Genomic DNA, 20291 nt, shown 5'->3' with positions numbered 1-20291 from the left:
TGCCCGCGAAATAATGTGACCGCACCTTAAAGAAATGTGCCACTGCATACGCACAGTAGTGTAGGCTACACTGCATATTTCTAGTATTGGGAACATACCCCTTGTCACCACAGTCCGGCGACGGAGAGTTGTGTCAAGCCTGAAGAGTTTTGCTCCTCCTTCCTAAAACTCTGGAGGTGTTGCGCTTCTGCCATTCAGTAAAAACACCACCGTGTTCCTGAAGTTCAGACGTCTGGCTGGACGCAACCTGTACGGAACGGGGAGGCTCCGTATGTGCGCCGTATGGTGATGTGTGTCAGAGCTTCCCTTCACTAATAAATGACCGTACAAGAGTCTTTAAAGACATTATTTTATTGCGCTACGTGGTCTCTTGTGGATAAAACAACGCACGGTCCCGTTTCGCATTTTACAGGTAAGCACTGCAACGAATTATTTATGGATGCTCGCTGAATATGACAATGTAAATCTGCCATCTTTAGGGCTTCTTTAATAGATCTAAATGGGTTGCACAAAACATTTTAGTGTGTTGCACTGAAAATAATAATATGGAATTCATTTTTAATTCACTAAAGCACTCCTGTTTTAAAATTATGCTCTTCGTACCAGGTAACCGAAGTCAATATATCATATTGTGCAAGAACTTCTTGTCTGTGATGTATGGTTGTGAATTAAAGTATCTCATTATCCCTCATAATAAACACAAACACAATGAATGCATGCTAGTTTGAAGCGAGAAACCTTAATAGTGAGTCAGAAAGTTATTAGAATGTGAATAAAGTACAACAACACTTTTATGTATTAGGCTATATTATATAGCCTATTACATACACTACATTACATATTTATTACATTCTGTTGTATGTGCAAATATGGCGGTGTGTTTTGGGGCTGACATCCCTAATTACGGTTTGAGTGGTTTTAGCTATGTGCATGTGTGAACAGATTGCAAAAACACCAATGTGTGCTTTTAACCACAAAGATTAAACGTTAGTCGCGTACTGCTGAGGAGATAACCACAACAGTTCTGTTCATTATCGGTCTGCACATCTACAAAAACAAAGTGCTATCAATCTACATCACCTTTAGACAGCACAAATAGACTATATCACATAAACATTGCTGGGACGCCACAAGACAACATTGCGAAAGACCATCAAGAGCAGCAAAGTATCATAGCGTAATTTAAGTTATATAAAAGTTATATTAAACAGTGCATGGGGTGTATAGTAGATTATGCTCAGTTATTCTGGCTTTTAAACACATTATTTGTGTTGCTTCAAAGACACCTCGACAGTTGAGAAGAAAGGTTTTGTGGAGGACTCTATTAAGAAGTACTTTACAGCAAGGGTTGAGTGACATGCTGAGATTTTGGCCATTCATTTGAATGATTCTGAATAGTTCTGGTAAGCCTCCTCAGCTGTATGCCACTTTTCATTGCTCAGTGGTTGGTTAGAAGTCTGAAGGAAACGCTGAAATGGTCATAACCTTTAAATACCCAGATTATCACAATATGAGGTGTAGCATCTGTGAAGTTACCTATTATACAGGTTTTAGCATACAGTCTTAAAAAAATACCAAAGAAGAACCTTTTTTGGTTTCCCAAAGAACCTCCCAGTGAACAGTGCTTAAAAGAACCACTTTTCTTAAAGTGAAGATCCAATGGTTGGTAAATATTCTTCATGGAAGCATCAATGCGAGTAAATAACCTGTTTTTAAGAGTGCACACTCTCTAAAGAGGACTTTAGCTTTTTAATCTGTAGAATGTCCTTTAGAAAACCATATTTTGCTGGCAGGTCTAAAGATCCTATAATGTAGCAAACGATTTTAATCTTCAACCATCAGAACCACATAAGCATCTCAAGAACTTAATATACTCTTCTGGAAGAGTTGAGAACACTTTGAAGAACCTTTATTTTTTGGGCTTTGTGCAGAAGACGTTTGAACAGTTTAGCAGATTGCATAAGCACACATTCGTACTGTACTCAACTGACCCTTTCAGAAAACCCAAGATATTATTTGCTTGTTTAGTGAGATATTGTTTATGAATGACGTCAAAGCAGACCAAGAACCCAGCTGCGAGTAAAATCTGATCCGTCATTAGTAATCTGGGCTGCATTCCTTATGTAATGTGTGATAATAACTGTAGAAAGCATGTTAACACGTTCTTCTCATTTTTGTTCGGTTAGACTTAGAGATCAGCTGGCAGGCTGCCAGTCATCATTTGGGAGAGGCAAACACGAAGGGGGCACTTAGGCTACAAAAGAGGGATGAGCGTATGAGAAAAGCAAAGACAGAGATATAGAAGGAGAGCAAGCAAAAAGCACGGGCAAACATTCCTGATGCTGTGTCTCAGCAATTTAATTAAAGGGACTGGTGGGATGTTATAGTGGGCATTCGGAGGTGAAGGCTTAACCCCCCCTGGCCAGGCTTGGACTAATCCTTAGGGTCAGCTAATAAGTGCTTGGGTCATGCCACCATGACAAATAAATAGGGGAGTGTCTCAAAAGGAGCTTCCCAGTCACAGTTAATAACTGCATGATGGACGTTAAGACACAGCGAGCAGGAATAAGTGTGTGCAGATGCTAAATTAAGATTGGCCTTAATTAGTCTGCGGTAGAGTCAAGTGTCTGACATCTGAAGGTTATTTAGTTAGAAACACTTTGATTGTAAAGATTGGGCCTTTCATGTCTTTAGTGTGACTCTGGCTGTTATTAAAGGTCAGATGGAAACTCTAGTAACACGTCACTTCTCGTTTGGATTATACTGATCACTCAAAATCACAAAAATATGTTGCATTAGTGACTGCCAAAGCATGAGCCCTCCTACTAAGACTGGGATTTGATTTTCCTTTGGTTTCTTCCTCCTTGAAGTGTTGGGTAAACAAAGAGTTGCAATACAGGAGCATTAAGCATGAAACAGTGGGACAACATTCAACCTTACTAGTGTCAGAGAGCTCAGAACAAGTTCAGTGTATTTCCTAACGCTTGTATGTTCTTTTAGTATTATTATTATTTCTTTTATTTTATTCTTTTATTATGCTTTTAGCTACTGTTTAACACATTTTACCTCAAATTGTACCTCAAAAATCCACTCAAAAAGTTTGATGTTCGTAGATTCCATAGCAACCTAAAATATATCTGAATTAGGACGATTACCTTCTCAGGAACACAAACAGAAGCAGCAAAAATAATATATAATAAACAATCATATCAATATCGTCCAAATTAGAGAGAATCTCCATGTTCTTCATAAAATGTACAATGCAAATTGTGACCTTTTTGAGTTTGAAGTTTTCTTCAAAAACTAAACTTGGTCAGTTTTGGTAATAACTTAGTTTTGGACCTGGAGTGTTGGAAATAACTAAAAGTAGTCACTTAAATACATTTTCAGAAGCTTCACAGGCATTATATTGACTAAAATATTGCTGATCATTACTATGATTTAGATTATTGTGTTTTTTAATTGTATTTAATATAAATCCAGCTTAAATATAAGCTTCCCCACCACCTTTGACAAGAGATAAGATAAAAAGACTGGTGATGGAAAGCTCAAGTACTGTATTATCTCATGATGTGGCTTTTAGGATTTATTTTATGTATGTTCTGCCATGGTGTCCACTTGTAAAAACAGAGTTTAGATTGTAGCCCTGCTGTGTGTGTGTGATCATGAACAGAGTGAAGGCAAGAGCCAATGCCAAGAGAAACAAAGAAAAATAAACGCACACACATATGAGGTCAGAACATTGTTAGCAATAAGTTTGAATAAGACTGGATGCTACTCTTCAATACTTTCTTAATATGCAGAGAGACAGGTATACAAAAGCCATTTCTTGATTGAATCCCCTGAGAAGTGGGGATTCAAAACATCTACTCTGTTTTTTTTTTTTTTGGGGGGGGGGGGGGGGGGGGGGGTGCACATTCCAACCAGCAGCACATAGCAAAACTAGCTCAACCAATAGTGTGAGTTTGGAGTGGAGCTCTCTGTTTATCCAACCAATAGAAGGTAATAGGAGAAACCTGTTTGAACACAATCACTGTTTTGCAGTTTTTGAGAGGACATTACACAATTTACCTTTAAGAATACATACTCTGCAAGTAAAACGTCTCTCCCAGGTGCACTAAGAACACCTTCCACTCTTTTTAATATATATATATTTTTTTTTCTTGTTATTCGCTTAAGGACAGAGTTATGGCCTTTGGCTGTGTCTGTTGGGTGGTGTTCAGGTTTTCACAAGTTAAGAACAGCAAATATCCGTCTGCCGTCCTTCAAACGCAGTTACTCAGGAAAATGCTGTTTGATCAAAGTGATCTGCTTCTATGATTACTTTGGCTGCAACATGTGTTACATTAAAGCTGCAGCAGTGAGTTATAAAACAAGCATGCACTAAACATGTACATGACTGGTAAAGAAGATGCTCAAAAATACATACTGCGTTCAAAAGTTCAAAAAGTCAAGTTTTTTTATGCATTAAATTGACCAAAAGTGACAAACTATGCATATATTTTCGCAAACTCTTTTTACTGTATTTTTGAGCAAATAAATGCAGCATTGGTGGGCATAACAGACTTCTTTCAAAAACATTAAAACTCTTATAAGCTAAAAAAAACTTTCACGGATGGTTGAATAAAAAAAAGTCAATTCTATCCAAAAATAAAATCTTTAAATCTTTTTTAAAACTTTTCTTTGGCCAAACAACATTGGAGCCCACTGACTTTCATTGTATGAGGGAAAAAAATCATTTTGAAGAAAGACATTATGATATTATGTTATGAGTAAATGATGACAGAATTATCCTTTTGAGATGTAAGTGACATCTATTATGAATGGCTAATCCCTCTGTATAGTCACACGGCAAAGTCACAAAACTAACATGAGAATACTGATAGAGTCACACTGAGGTCACTTGTACTCTTTAATCGATCAGTGCCACAACTGAATGGACTTAGAACAAATTCATCAGCAGACTGCCAGTACAGGATCAGATAAGCCTTTAAACACACACACACACATTGTATTGGACTGTCTTTCATTGCTTTTCAGTGAGCTGGAACAGCACACAAACAGATCAGTGTGCTGGAGAGTGACAGAGAACTTCCCTATAGTATTTAGTTACTTTAGCCACGCTTACACCATGTCTATACATTACAAGCAACAGCTACATCGTTCAAAGGAGGTAAATGTTCTCACAGGGGGCCCCAATGTCACTGTGCATGGTACAAACAGGTCAGGACAGGCAGAGAAATTGATTTGGTCTTTTTCCAACACACCTCACCATCACTGGAGTTGAACTGAGTCTGGTATCACATTCGTTTATTTGTTTTAATGGGCTGTCAGTTGAAAATAGATCTGCTATGTAATTCAGGACTGAGGTGTTGAGCTCTAAACAGCGCTTACTGTATGTGTTGATTTTGTAATATTTTGTTTTTTGTTTTTTATGGCTTTGTTTTAAAGGCATTTGAGTTGTATGAACAGAGTTTTGGGTAAAGAGCATCTTGTGTTTCAGTGGAAGCAAGAACATCTGACCTTTTCAACAAAGGAGATCATATGCTCAGTATCACAAATGTGATTATTTGATTAATGGCCAAGAAATTGTGCAGAAATGTACAGTATTTCAGATTTGAGATTTGGTTTGAGAGACTGAAGTGTTTAGAGCCCCTGACACAGAAAACATTCAAGCTGACACAGCTGGTCAGAAGACAGGACACCCCCTGTGGGGCAAAAAGGGGGCAGTGGGGCGATTTGTTCCAGCACGTCCCAGCCATGAGTTTTCTCCTTTTTGCACTACGTTCAATTCATTTACTTTCAACTACAGGCACACTAAATTCATATTCAAATTCAGATTTGGAGAAATGTAGCATTACATCACTTGTTCAACAATGTATCCTCTGCAGTGAATGGGTGCCGTCAGAATGGGAGTCCAAACAGCTGATGAAAACGCAGGATTTCTATTCCTTAATGCAGTGGATTGTAACTTAAAAGTTGTTTTTGAATGTCACTGTATTGTATATTAACAGGCCGGGGAAGAGGTGTTACATTTATTTTTTTAAGTTTGTTTATTGTGTGCATATAAGAAAATTAATCTGCAACTTGTGAATATTGCAAGGTTTTTCGAAGACTAAATAAAAACTTATTTGACGAACAGCTGATAAAAATGTCACAATAATCCACACAACTCCAGTCCATCAATTAACATATTGAGAAGCGAAAAGCTGTGTTTTTCAAGAAACAAATTCGTCAAGATGATTTTAACTTCAAACTGTCGCTTCCGATTAAAAGTCCATGATCCATAAACACCTGTTTTCCTCTCATATCAAAATGCACCAACTGTTTTCTTTGTAAACAGTGCTTAATCTGTGCATATTTCTCTCCTGATTCAGAGAGGCTGATGTTTTCACTGGATAAAGCAATTTTATGGATAGAGAGGACTGTGTATTTTTGCTGGAAGCAACAGTTAAAAGTTAAAAAACATCTTAATGATGAATTTGTTTCTTACAAACATGCAGCTTTTTCGCTTCAAAAAGACATTAATTGATGGACTTTTATCAGCTGTTTGGACTCGCATTGTGATGGCACCCATTAACTGCACAGGACCCCAGCTTCAGGTTCACATTTAATTCATATTCAAATTCAAATTAATTGATTGTACATAACTAGCATGACTTTCCATGCAATATTTTTCCCTTAATTCAGGCTAATTCACTTCTCGTTCACATTCATCAGTTTCATATTCAAATTCAAATTAATATTTTCTATGTAGTCATTTTCTCTTTATCTAGCTCAGTTCAATTCAATTCATGTTCAACTTTAGGTTCACATTCAATTCATAGTCAAACTAATTTGAAGTAAAAACTGCTCTTTTTCTATGAAATAGTTGGTTTATTTTTGGTTTAGTTTAGTTTCTCTCTCGTGCAGTGTGAGTAAACATCTGCTGGACTCTTTGACTGCAGATCAGTTTAAAACTATTTAACTGACTGACACTAGCGCCTGAAATCTGTTTACTTGCATATGAGTCGTGGCATTAAGATCTATGGCGTCAGGCCAGCAACGTTTTGACACCTATTATGTGTTACGTAGTACACGGAGTAACAAAAAAGCATGCGTTAACTTGAATAACTTGTTGCTGAATGTGTTTAGCAGGTGTACAAGTGTTCACCTCTGTCAGATAAATATTGTTGTATGGTGTGTGTGTGTGTGATTGTTTTTCTTTGAGAGATGTCAAGGTGAATGCTGTTATTATTAACGCTATTACACACAGATTTAGTCTGAAGGTAAGCCAGAAAAACAGAGCTTAAAAACTACACCTGCACAGAGAGAGAGAGAGAGAGAGAGCGCAAGAGAGAAAGAGACATGTATAGACGAGTACAAACAGTTCTCCCTCACTCTTCATAGATTGCACACTTTATTGGTACAGTTCTAGAGAAAATTCCAATAAATGCCATAATATATATATATATATATGAATTTTTATATTAATATAATATTCATATGTTAATATCTCATGTATTTAATGTTAATGAAGACTTTGAATGTGTATTTGGAAGTTTTAATGAGTGTTTAAGATGATAATTGAAAGGATATTAATATTTGAGGCCTGTTTTCCAAGCTATTTTGCATGTAGTTACAATGAATAGGCTTTCAAGCTTTAAAAGAGATAGACCTATAAAGCATCATAAAAGTTGTTCATATAACTCATTACAGTCAGTTTGGAGCATTTCATAACCATAGCATTACTATATAAATATAAATATAACTTTATATTTAATCTTATAATAAAATTAAAATGTAATTTAACTACACCATAGCAAATTACTTCTTTGCCCAATGGAATATGAAAATAAACTCTAAACAAGTCTTAATATCTGTATGCAAATGTTTTTCTGATCTAAATTCGTCGTGTTTTATGGATGAGTGTAAAAAACCTGTACTTTTTGTAGCGCATATTCATAAAGAGAGATGCACAGAGGAAATATGAATCATGCACACGCGATGTCATTGCTTCGGATTATGCCACCTAACAGCATGCTAGTCATAGCAGCAACATATTGCAGGCAACCAAGTTGCAAACGCACTGACCTTTTAAATTCATCCCTTCAGAAAGAAATGTGCAACACAAAAGGATGCTAAGAACAACAAATGACATCTTTCATAAACACACCCATCTTAAAATGCTTCTCGTGCCAGACATGCTACTGTTTCCAGGCATAGTTTTTACCACAGTAGATAGATAGATAGATAGATAGATAGATAGATAGATAGATAGATAGATAGATAGATAGGCACCTTTGTAACAGTATATGACAGGCTGGCGTGTGTCAGCGGCATGTGAAAGTTGGTCTACTTTGGTCTTTTGTCTTGTTAAGTTTCTCAAATTTCACACAGAAATGCGGTGTCTCTGCGGATGTGCATGGCTAGCAGGTGTGCACATGCACACAGAGAAGATTGTAACTTGAACTGCCTGCAGGTCCTGGGTAAAGTTGGGGGAGGACGGCCTACCTTTATTGCACTTGGTTTAAGCCACTCTCCGCTTTTTAGTGTCTTTTGTGTGTATTTGAGAGAGTGTTTGTCTGGAGGCCTTGAAGTGTGTGTGTGTGTGTGTGTGTTTTGGGTGAAACTACTTTCTAATTATGGTTATTTCATAATAGTCTAAAGATATTGGAACCTAAATTTTTGACATTGTAACATTAATAAATTACATTTGCGCCTTTAAATTGATGCTACACTAATAGAGAAACAGAGAAAAAGCACTCAAGTGAAAAAAGGTAGGAAAACGTAAACACCCATAATGCACTACATGGGCTCAATGATTTTAGACTGTCCATGAGCAAGGATACAAAAAAAAAAAAAGCCCTGGAGTTGTTAAAAGTCCACGTTTTTATGGATTTTCGCTGACAAATAAACAGGACTGTCTTGGTCTAGGTACCGGAGAAAAATAATACACACCATTTATTTACCCCTTACAAAAATTAACCATGATTTTACTGTAGTAAATGTGTAGTAACCATGTTTTTTGGTGTATTGATTACCATTTGTATAAACACAGTTTTTTAGATTTAGTTTTGTAATTTTTGCCTTTTTATTAGGATAGGAGAGTATTGTAGACAGGAAGCGAAGTGAGAGAGAGAGAGAGAGAGGACAGGATCGGGAAAGGACAGCGAGCGGTGTTTAAGTATCCTGAGCGTAAAGTAAGTTTTGTCAGCCTTGGCAGCAGATCAAATATGAAGGCACAACTGCACCTAAGACAGCATGAGTTTGAGTCCCAGCTAAAGGTACTTTCCTACCTCTGTTCTCTTCTCACCTCTCCCACTGTTTCCTGTCTCTCTTCCTGCTGTCCTTCCTATTAAAGGTAAAAAAAAAAAACATTGTAACCAAAAAGAAAAAGAAAGAAAGAGCAACCTCTGAGCAATAAAACATTTTTATAATAGTGTCTTGAAAGCAATTACAGCAAGACAATATAGAGATTGTCCATGTTCTCACAGCCAATTCCCAGTTTGGACTCCTTCTCATGTCTCAGTTGTGTCTACTTATATTTTTCCTAAGGAGAAACATCTGAGAAACTTGATACTAAAATTAGAAATAACTAAATAGGTCCTTGCACACCGAAATTTTCGCATGTGTTTTTGCATTTTTTCGTATTCGTCATCCTTTCCTATCAAAATGCATGCTACGGATGTGAAAATGCAAAAAATCGAACCTGATCCAATTTTTTTTATGACGGATGAAAGTTTCAGAGGCAGTGTGTAAATGTGATTGACACAACGTGAGGTCATTTTTTTTTTTTTAACGTGTAAAACTTTTGGACGGAAATTTCAGACTCTGTATGCAATGACCTTAAGTCTCCTGAACTTAAGAAGCAAACTCTAAGCAATAGGACCTATTTTTTCTCTCTATGAATACAAATCTGGGTTATAATCAGTGAATTTACCCTTTAAAAAGTTTTTAAGTTTTTTTTTTTGTTTTTTTTTTCCTGCATAACCTTGGGTTTACTGTAAAAGAAAGAAATATTTGAGCTCATTCTTAAGTTGGGTCTTTGAAGATTACATTTCAGCACATTGATTTTTGGCTTTTTTTTAAAGCACAAGATATACAAAATGCTATTCTTGCTATTTTTCACGATTTGTTTTTTATATTATTTATATAATATTTTATTGCATTAATGTATTTTACGAATGATATATTTGTAATATAAAATAAATATTACAATAATCATAGTACTATGACTTCGCCTCTTAAACGACTTTCCTGTTCTGCTGATGTCATCAAGGCCGTACATATTTTTGGTTAATATATAAAAGAGGCAAAATGGTTATGGTACTATAATGCCACTTTTCATGATTCAATCAATTCCCAATGGTTAAAGTCCATTCAAAAAAGATTGGTTGCAAATGCTGAAAATTGTTGGCATATGGTAAGCTAGCGCTATAACATTAATGTAGATAGCAGAGCTCAGATCATTTGGTTTTGTAGTCTCTGTTTGCTTTGCATTTAGTCTCATTGATGTCTAAGCGAGAAAGAATTAAGATACTGAAGCGAACTTATTTGTGATTTTAATGCTAGGACAGCAAAGATTTGGCTCTAGCTCTGCTTTAGACGCTGCTGTTGTGGTTGAAGTGAAGCATGAGGAAAATCACAGTTGCCCTGATGAATCTGTTTTGTATTTTAAATCAGCCACATGTTCATGAGCTTGATTCAAGTATGCGTAAACACAAACAGCTGCTAACAGGCATGTGCACACTCGTACAGAATCCACATTTAACTGCACATGCCTGTTTCTCTTTTGGTTTCCCTCCCTGAAATCCTCCCCCTCCCCTAATCGCAAAACTGTTACTTAACGTGAGTGCGCTGTCACCCGGAGAGACCGTCCTAATGCATTCTGGGTAACACAATCCAGCTGTGTTTAGGAGCTGCTGACGGAAACATGTATTTATCTGTGTGTCAATATGTGTGTGTGTGGCTGAGTAATCTCAGGAAAGTAGCATTACTACTTTCAAAACTATTATGTTATTTAAAGGAACACATATTCACACCTAACAGTGAAACTATCAGTGTGTGAGTGTGTGTGTCCACACAGGCCAAGCTACTATTTAGAAAAAGGAATTACACTACAACTACTAGAATAAGTAGTTGGTTAAATCGCAAACTACTAGCATTACGCAGTTAGCTACACTACTAACCAAAAATATTTAGCTATACTACAAGCTACTAACACATTTTTAGCTAAATATAGTTAGCAACACTGCAAGCTGCTAACTAGCAGTTAGCTATAATACAAGCTACTGTTTAGCTATAGGCTACCACAAGCTAACTGCAAAAACTGTAGCTTAATATTTGTATTAGTTGGTTGTGATATAGATAAATGTCTAGCAAACATAGCTACACCACAATCTACCAACGTTAAGTAGCTAACTGCAGTAGGCTACCTACTTAAGGGAATATTTTATTCAGTATCTCTGAAATCAAATAACAGGTATCATATATACAGATATAGAGTATTTAACTGTAACTGGACTAGGCAAACTAACAACTAACTACCAACACCCCTATTTAATTATTTTGGTTCATTAACAGTAGTATTTAACATAATACTTAAAATTGAGATAAAAGCCGAACAGGGACATCTACACAAAGTTTAAATTGAATCAGAAAATCATATTTGTACTGGTTCATTTAAAAGAATATACTGAATCACTAAAAATGAATTACTTCCCAGTGCTAGAGTATGTCCATACCTTTTAGTTAGTTTAGTTTATTCCCCAACAACTGTTTCGCTGTTTCTGGAATCTCTTTGTGATGATCACATTCACAAAATACACACATACTTTCTTAGCCTCTTTGCAGGGTTTAGTCTAAGCTTTTGGTTTTGGCTAGATTTAGTAAGAACTTTGCCATTCAAAAGCAGTTTTTCAAGGAAGTATAAAGGATGAAAAGGAATGAGTGAAAAACAAAACCTACACAAATACTCTGTAAACAAGGTTATTCGATGCATCTCATATTGTGTCTTTCCAGTTTCTAAATCTTGTTTTATCCTCCTTTCCAAGTCCTCTTTCTCATCACTTACTAATTAAAAACATTCTTGTCAGAAGTAATAAGAAGTCTAATAAGAGAGAATACAAACAGATGTTTTTTTTTTAATTTCTCATTCAGCTGGGCATTCATTAATCATTCATGACTTATAAATAAAAAAAACGCTGAGCCAAACCCAGAGAGAGTGTGTGTCTGTGTGTGTTGGAGTGATACCTGTGTGTTGATTTTTGGGTGTGTGTAAGCATGCCAGTGTTCATGTGTCTGACGAGAGGCTAAAAGAGTGCCATAAATCATCAGACTGACTTAATGTCAAAAGGATAGTTCACCCAAAAAAATTAAATCACCCCATGATTTACTCGCCCTCAAGCCATCCTAGGTGTATATGACTTTCTACTTTCAGACGAATACAATCCGAGTTATATTAAAAAATGCCCTGGCTCTTCCAGTGGCAGTAAATGGGGTTTAAGATTTTGAAGTCTAATAAAAGTGCATAAATGCATCATAAGAAAGTGCACAGCTCTGGGGGTTTAATAAAGGCCCTTTGAAGCAAATCAATGTGTTTTTGTAAGAAAAATATTCATATTTAAAACTTTATAAACCGTAATCTCTAGCTTCTGCTAACTGTGGTATTCCAGTGGATGATTAGTACGTAGGTCTATGAATTCAAATTTTTAAAATTTGAATTTTGTCTGTACAATGAGGGGTCCAAACAACTTTGTTTGAATTGTATGGACAAAAAAAAAAATCTTCTTTTGTGAAGCTATAGGAACATACATTCTAATGAAATTTTCGTTTTTGGGTGAACTGTCTCTAACAATCCCTTCATAAATAGCATTCTGTAGCATTCTACATTTGTTATTAAATCAGTGACTAAGATTAAGATCACTCTAATGTGTGACCTACAAAGAAAACAAAAGTCTTGATGACATTGAGCTCTGCTTCACCTGTGACCTCCTTCTGCACCTCAGGCCATCCTCATCAAACCTGTTTTCATGCAATCAGTTCTGACAGACGATTGGCAAACAAGTACATGAACCCTGAAACAAATAAAGAAAGAGTGAGAGAGAAATGTCAAACCCTTAGGAGGCCCCATGCCTTCCTGTGATGAAAATGGATTTTTAGGGTTATTGCAAAATTCCTGCCGTGCCGGTGGGATTGTGCATATGCCAGAGAAGAAAGGGAGAATGGAAGGAGGGCAAGAGAAGACAGGAGAGAAAAGACGGGAAGGTAGCAACCCCCTTTAATGAAAGCTCTAGTTTCAAAAGGCAAGCAACCTGTAGAGAGTCCAAACACATTATATAGCAAGAAGGAAAATTGAATGGAAAGCCAAAACATACAAGAGATGTTTAAAACTGCAGCTGAAAGCGCAGTGGCTAAAATATCAAAAGCTAAATATATATCAAATAAGCTGGAGAGGGATGAAAGATGAATTATCTGACTAAGATGAAACAGTAGAATAATTACAGTTTTAATAATTGGACCAAATTCAGATAATCTAATCATAATCATAGTAGCTGGTTTCTAGCTGATATCAGCTGGCAATTAGCTGGTAGACCAACTTACACCAGTAACAATCTAGCTGGTCAAGCTACTTTTTGGAAAGTGACTCCAGGTCGACCAGCCAATGACTAGCTTAGACCAGCTAATAAGTAGATATCATATTCCAAAACACAGAGACACAATAGAGTCAAACAGGCTTCTTCAATCAGATCAAAAAACAAAACAGAGTGAGCAAATATGATCACAAGACTGTGAGTAAATATAACTACAAGCTGTCCTAATAACTAAGCCATTGCCCTCCAATGAGAGGAGGCAACGAAGGGTCAGAGAAAAAAGATAAATGGTTGATATGAGAAAAAGAGGCTCACAAAAGGAAACTCGGGCAGAAAAAAGGATGAAAAGAGTGAGTGTACCTGCCAAACTAATGGTTGTTCATCTCCCTCAATAGACTGGCCCTTTAGCAGCCAGGACTCTTGTTAGAACAGTAAACTATTCTTTGTACTCACAAACATACACATTGTTATATCAGCAGTGGAGAAGATGGCAGAGGCTTGGCCTAAGCCTTTGTTCACTAGAAAATCAAAGAGATTGTAGAACAATCACGAAAAAGGGACACACACAAAATAACACAAGGACTTTCATTGAAAATTAAGGGGCACCACTAGATATTATTTATTATTTTCACTTTTAGAAAGCTGTTTAGACAATAAAAATTGTGTCAGTGAAGAATCTCCAGGTTTGTGTGTGTGCTGGGCATTGAAACGCTGGGTGGGCTGCTCCAAGGACATATTTTGGGATGAGGTCTAAACTCTCTGAGATTAACTCATTAAGCAAACAGTGGAAAGGGTGAAACTGAGTGCAAGGCAGGTCAACAGACATTTGGTCAGCTGGGCCATATACCACAGCCATTGTTGGATGATCTCAGAAAATGCCGAAGGAAAATAAAGGCAAAAGTTGTTTAGCCACACCATGACATAAGCGTCAATTATAGTGTCATGAACCAGTTTATTCATCTTTACTAAGGAGGCACCAGTGGCTAATTCAGAACTCACTCAAAAACACTTACAAACTTTCTGCCAGAGCATTTCAGACCAAGCTTTTATTTTTATTTTTTTAACCTGCAGTACTTGTGTAATTTAAATATCAAAGTTACATTGGGCATGACAATTCTGGTCATCACAACTGGAGGATTGCCCTGCATGATGGTTGTTGTTTTCTCTGTGTAAGGATGGAGTTTCAAAGCCTTGACAAAAGCTTCAAGTGTGCCATTTTCTGTTTAAGCCATGTAAAGGAATTGTTCAAAACTGGTTATGGTTCAGGACCCAAATTTTACATTTTGCATGGTTCCAAAAGAGTACCAAAATGGTTTAGCATGGAGAACCATCTGAGCATCAAACACTGAAATGTTTATTATTAATATTACCATGATCTGCATAGGCCAGGGGTGTCCAGCCTTGCTCCTGGAGGGCCCCTATCTGCTCCATCAATGAAAGCTTATAGTAGAGGCCCTGAAAAACTTGGTTTGCTGTTTCAGATGTGTTCAATTAGGGCTGGAGTTAAACTCTGCAGGATTGGACAGGACACCTATGTCAAAGGCCCAATAATGTGCAAACTCATATGTAGAATAAAAGATCATCTATGTAAGTTTTGACATTGGGTTTCTGTTTTTTCTATTGCAGGATTCCATCACAAAGGCTAGACAGCGATCAACGATGTGGCCATTATCTCCCCTGTCTCATCTCATTTTGTTTCACTTTCTGTGTGGATCTCTGAGCAGCAGATGTCCTCAAGAGTGTCTGTGCAGCCCTATTGGTGCCAACTTCTGCGTCCAGCAGAACTTGAGCAACATGCCTCGTGGCTTCCCCTCGCCCACAAAGACCCTCTACGTCTTTCAGAACAACATCGACACCTTGCAACAGCAGGACTTTGAAGTGCTTGGCGAGCTTGTAATGCTGGACTTGAGTCAGAATGCCCTTAGTGAAATCCCTGATGGGGTGTTCAGCCCACTCTCCTCTCTACACAACCTGGATCTCTCTTCAAACCATATAACCCACATTTCCAAAGACAGCTTTGCTGGACTGGTCAACCTGGAAAGGCTGTATCTCTACAGCAACCGCATTCAGAGCATTCACCCAGCTGCATTTAAGGGACTAGAGAACCTACTGGAGCTGAAGCTACAGGGGAATCAGATTAGTGTGTTGCCAGCTTTGCAGCTGCCCAAGCTGCTCCACTTGGACCTTAGTTATAATAGTATCCCACCTATTGGACCTGAAGATTTACAGACACCACACCTTGAGTCTCTTAAAATAGCTGGACTGCAGCTGACCAGTCTGGATGAGGAGCTGCTAAGCAGCTTGGTGAACCTACATGTTCTGGATGTTTCCCAGAACCTGCTTGTAGAGATTCAACCTACACTGAAGGCAATGGGTGGCCTACGACACCTCAATTTAACTGGGAATCCCTTGGGATCCATAAAACGAGAAGACTTCCGAAATTTGGTTAATTTGCTAGAGCTTGACTTGAGCAACCTTAATTTGCAAGGCTTCCCTGAAGGCTTCTTCAACCTCTTCCCCAAACTTGAGAAGCTCACTGCAGCAGAAAACCCCTTTAACTGCCTCTGCCCACTGGCCTGGTTTCCAGCATGGGTAAAGGATGCTCAAATAGAACTGCTGAGAATGGAGGAGACTCGATGTCACTTTCCACCAATAAACTCAGGAAAGGTTTTGGCCAAGTTGGAGCATAAAGATTTTGGCTGTCCCACTACGACCATTGAGTTAACAAGCGCTGGGACAAGCAGTACTACAAGCAAGCCCACAAACTCCACCACACCATCAGGCACAACGCATGCCATTCCCCCGGCACCACCAAGTGAGATGCCCTCAACAGACACAGACAGCTTCTCTCTTTCCCAGACCACTGCCTTCCCCAAAGAAACCATGGAGGATTCTGAAGAAGAGGACATTATATGCCCCTCCAATATCTGTCTAAATGGGGGAACATGTGTATTTGACTCAAATGGGGCGATTGTTTGCCTGTGTCCACCTTCAATGTCAGGACTCTACTGTGAGATCCAAAATCCAAGCTTCCTTCCTCCACCTTCGCCTAGAATTTCTATCGAGACCATTGCTACAGTCCAGCCCAACACAATCAGCTCCCTTCACATAACCAGCACTTCCATTTCATTAGACCTTCACCGTTACATCCACACACGACCACACATCCGCGGAATCCGTCTGATTTACCGAAACTTGTCAGGTCCTGACCGACGGCCACTACAGCTGAATGTGCCTCCAACTTACCCCGAATACACGCTTAGAGGGCTACAGCCAAATAGCACCTACTCTGTATGTGCTAGTCCTCTGGGAGAGCCTGCCCATGACTCAGTTAGTGCCTGCATGGAGGCTCGCACAGTAGGAATCCCACCCTCTTCCCATGAGCCAAGTGTTGACAAGACTGAACCTTCTTCCTCCCTCATACCCATCATAGCAGCTGTAGCGGTGGTGATGGTTGTGGCCATCGTAGCTACTGTGGTGGTTATCCGCCGCAGGAAGAGATCCAAGGCTCCAGTAGATATGGACTTACATGAGACATCTCCTCTGGAATTAGAGGGAGGAAAAACCAGTCCAGAGAATTGTTTGACACATCCGAAACAATCCGACATCACCCCCTGCCCATCATTAGTGCAAAATACCTTGGAATATGAGGCACCTTTAATACAAGGACAGTGTCCAGCCAACAATAATGTAGCTTGTACAAAACCTTTGTGTGTGTAAAAGCCATATTGCGCTATTCATACCTCCAGCCCACAGAGGGCAATGTGCTCTATGACTCCTGCAGGTGGGTGCGATACAGACACTAGACAGACTGGTGGGTTGATGAAAATTTTAATGCATCCCAGCCAAACGCTTAAATTGACTGCCAGTTTTTAAACCAGGTGCATTTGCCGTCTAATTTTTTTACAGATGCCTTAAAGTGCCTTTTTATAACCATAAATATCAGACTCTATCTGAGAAATGGCCAAACATTACTAAACCCAGTGTTGATAGGCTGGAAAACAGGTTTCTTTAAAAGGTAGCTCATTAATTGTGTAGCTGGCTCTGGAAGTGGTAGACAGAAGTCAAAAGGTCATGCCTGGACGCCTGGACTTTTTTTGTCCAGAAACAAATTGCACTGATCAGAGACACTGGGACTGTGCCTAAGAGGTGCCTAGAGAAGCTGAAAGTGATCAGCCTCTTAAAATATGCTTCAAACAGGTTTTAAACATCCCTCTGTTGCTCTACCCCATCTGGCCTGCACAGGAGATTATTTGCTGTGAAATAAACAAAAAACATGAAGAGACATTTTCTTACGTTGTCTAGTTTACGCTGTTATGTTAAAGCTGTGTTATTATGCTTTTGTATTTTTAAAGGAACAGTTCACCAAAAATAAATTCTGGTATTGACTTACCCTCATGTCATTCCAAATTGTCTTCCATGGATGAAAAATGGAACTATTGTAGAAGGAAAGTCACACGAGCTTGGGAAGAGTTTATGAGAGTAAATGAATTCAAAATTTTCATTTTTTGGGTGAACTTTTTCTTTAAGTGCCATTTCTACGTCCCTTTTTGTGTTTAGTTGTTGTGCTTGTTTTGACTTGTAAACATGAGACTGTAGCAAACATTCTTTCTCCTCTCACTTGAGTGCAACAAGTTAAAATGGTTTTACTTCTAAATGAAAACAAACTCACTTTACATGAGTGCAGTCTTCACCCTGCATCTGACAAAGAAACACTTTGCAAGACTATAAACACCCGCAGCCATTTTTGACCTCAAAGAAATTCCACACATTAACAAACACACTAGTACTATATAAGGATATGGATAACAAACGGTTTTAACAAAGCTGTTTTTTTACATGCCAGCTTTCTAAAAATGTCCTGTACTCATGCTTCACGGACCCCAAACACAGACAAACTAGCGAAAGTCTTCAAAGCCAGGTTTTTTTGTATTCGTTGCCAAGCTGAATGCAGATGGCTGTGCTCATTTGTTTCAACCAGACTATGAACAAAAGCATACTATGGTACAGTGATGGTATCAGGTGCTAATACCATGGTACTGAATGATTCAAAAATACTATGCCAAAAAATCTTTTTCAACTTGTTTGATTTGTTAAACTGAATTAATAAGCTTCCCCATGAATCTTCATTAAGCGTTTACATGTACTTCAGAAAATAATATAACAAGACCCATGTAAAATTAGTACAACTGATAGTTTTTCTCTGTGAAATTGTGAATGTGTTTAAGCCAAAAGTGTCATTGTGGAATTGCATGTTTATGAGCATTATCGGCGCAGTAAAGTTGCGTTAAGAGAAATGGAGCCAGTAATCTAATCCAAAATGAGGAAAGGTCAATTGTCAAATGCTCCCCATTCTCAGCAGCCCCTTTTTTAGCCCTGCGCCACATATTTGTGACCGTATGCAGTATGTGCACTGAAGATGTCAGCGTCTAGCACATCTAAATGTTTGAACTGGAAAGAGGAACAGCTTTACACAGCATGAGGGGCTTCAAATATTTGAAACATTTTCAAAACCGCTTTCAAGTCCCATGCTTGCATTGGGATGCTTGTTGTTTCTCTCTTTTGTTGTGCACAAAGCCAAGTCTTCTCTTTTTTTGGATCTAAAAATGTGTACTCTTTGGAAGAAAAATGTGACATCTGTTGAGAAAATAAAATGGAAAAACCACTCTTCTGTGACTGTTATTCCCTACCAAAATGTTATGCTAGTACTATGCAATTAAAACAGCATGTCCACAAAGATCAAATTTAATCTAACTTTTCTGAACTGTTCTAGATTTTGAGGTTTAATCCTAGATTTTCAGGCTTTAGTTTAAATCAGTACGAACTTTTCAGGAATTATCTAAAAATTGAGCAAAATTCAGCTACAACATTCGTTATTACAATTAATCGTTTGACAGCGCTACTATTTTCTTTTTGTTTATTTGATAAATGGATGTAAAAAGTGTGATTATATACAGCCAAACCCCTTCATTTCACTACACTCCTTCACATTGAGGTCCTAATCATGCTATCATGATTTGTTTTGCCATAATGACCTGCAAAGAAAAGCAACAAGAAGAAAAACACAGCTATTGGCCTCCACGTCTTGTTTTGCTCATGCCTAAAAATTAAGGAATGAAGAAATTGAACGGGCAAGCATTGAAATGTTCCTTCCAGAAACGCAGTATTGTATGTTGTGGCAGAATGACAATGTTTCAATAAGACTTGAGGACTTTAGCAAGAGTTTAATCCTCAGAGAAGAAATCCAATCCAAGACCAAGAGTCTGAGATGAAATAAAGACAAAGATAATAATGTTTCTGGAGCAGAACATGCAGTTCATTCGTAGCACACTTGTGGATGTATGTCACAGCACACTGCGAAACTGACCCAATGGACGGTATTCAAAATGAGCCTTAAATCACTTAAAAAACTAAACGCAACAGCGTGTCTAATGTGGTTCCCATTATATAGCACTCAGTAGGGAAAACGGGAAAAGACGGAGGAATTTTATTTATTTGAAAAAGCTGGCGCTGATAATACAGGGTCAGGGTTGCAGGGGGTCACAACGTGGAGGAAGGTAGAAAAGAGGAGGTGCGTGGAGTGTAAGGCGGTGTGGGGAGGTGGGGGATGGACGAAATTTGAGTTGAGACTGATGGTTGGGTCTGATAATGGCTAAAACGGGCCCCACGTTCAGCAGCCCCCTCCTCCACTCACATACAGGTCAGTGCTGGCAGATA

The 20291-nt window shown here is 38.2% G+C and overlaps 1 protein-coding gene across 1 annotated transcript; it reads left to right on the top strand.

The window, feature by feature from the left end:
* Nucleotides 1-226: 226 nt before the first annotated feature.
* LOC306875506 (vasorin-like) lies at nt 227-19234 on the top strand. The gene is made up of 2 exons (XM_079426133.1): nt 227-412; nt 15201-19234. Exon 2 carries the CDS (start codon nt 15234-15236, stop codon nt 17292-17294), a length of 2061 nt encoding a protein of 686 aa, XP_079282259.1. The 5' UTR covers nt 227-412; nt 15201-15233; the 3' UTR covers nt 17295-19234.
* The last annotated feature ends 1057 nt before the right edge of the window (nt 19235-20291 follow it).

This window comes from Barbus barbus (assembly GCF_936440315.1).
Source record: "Barbus barbus genome assembly, chromosome: 9".
Classification (NCBI taxonomy): Eukaryota; Metazoa; Chordata; class Actinopteri; order Cypriniformes; family Cyprinidae; genus Barbus; species Barbus barbus.
Note: the sequence above shows the minus strand (reverse complement) of the source record. Positions and strands in the feature narration are given on the sequence as shown.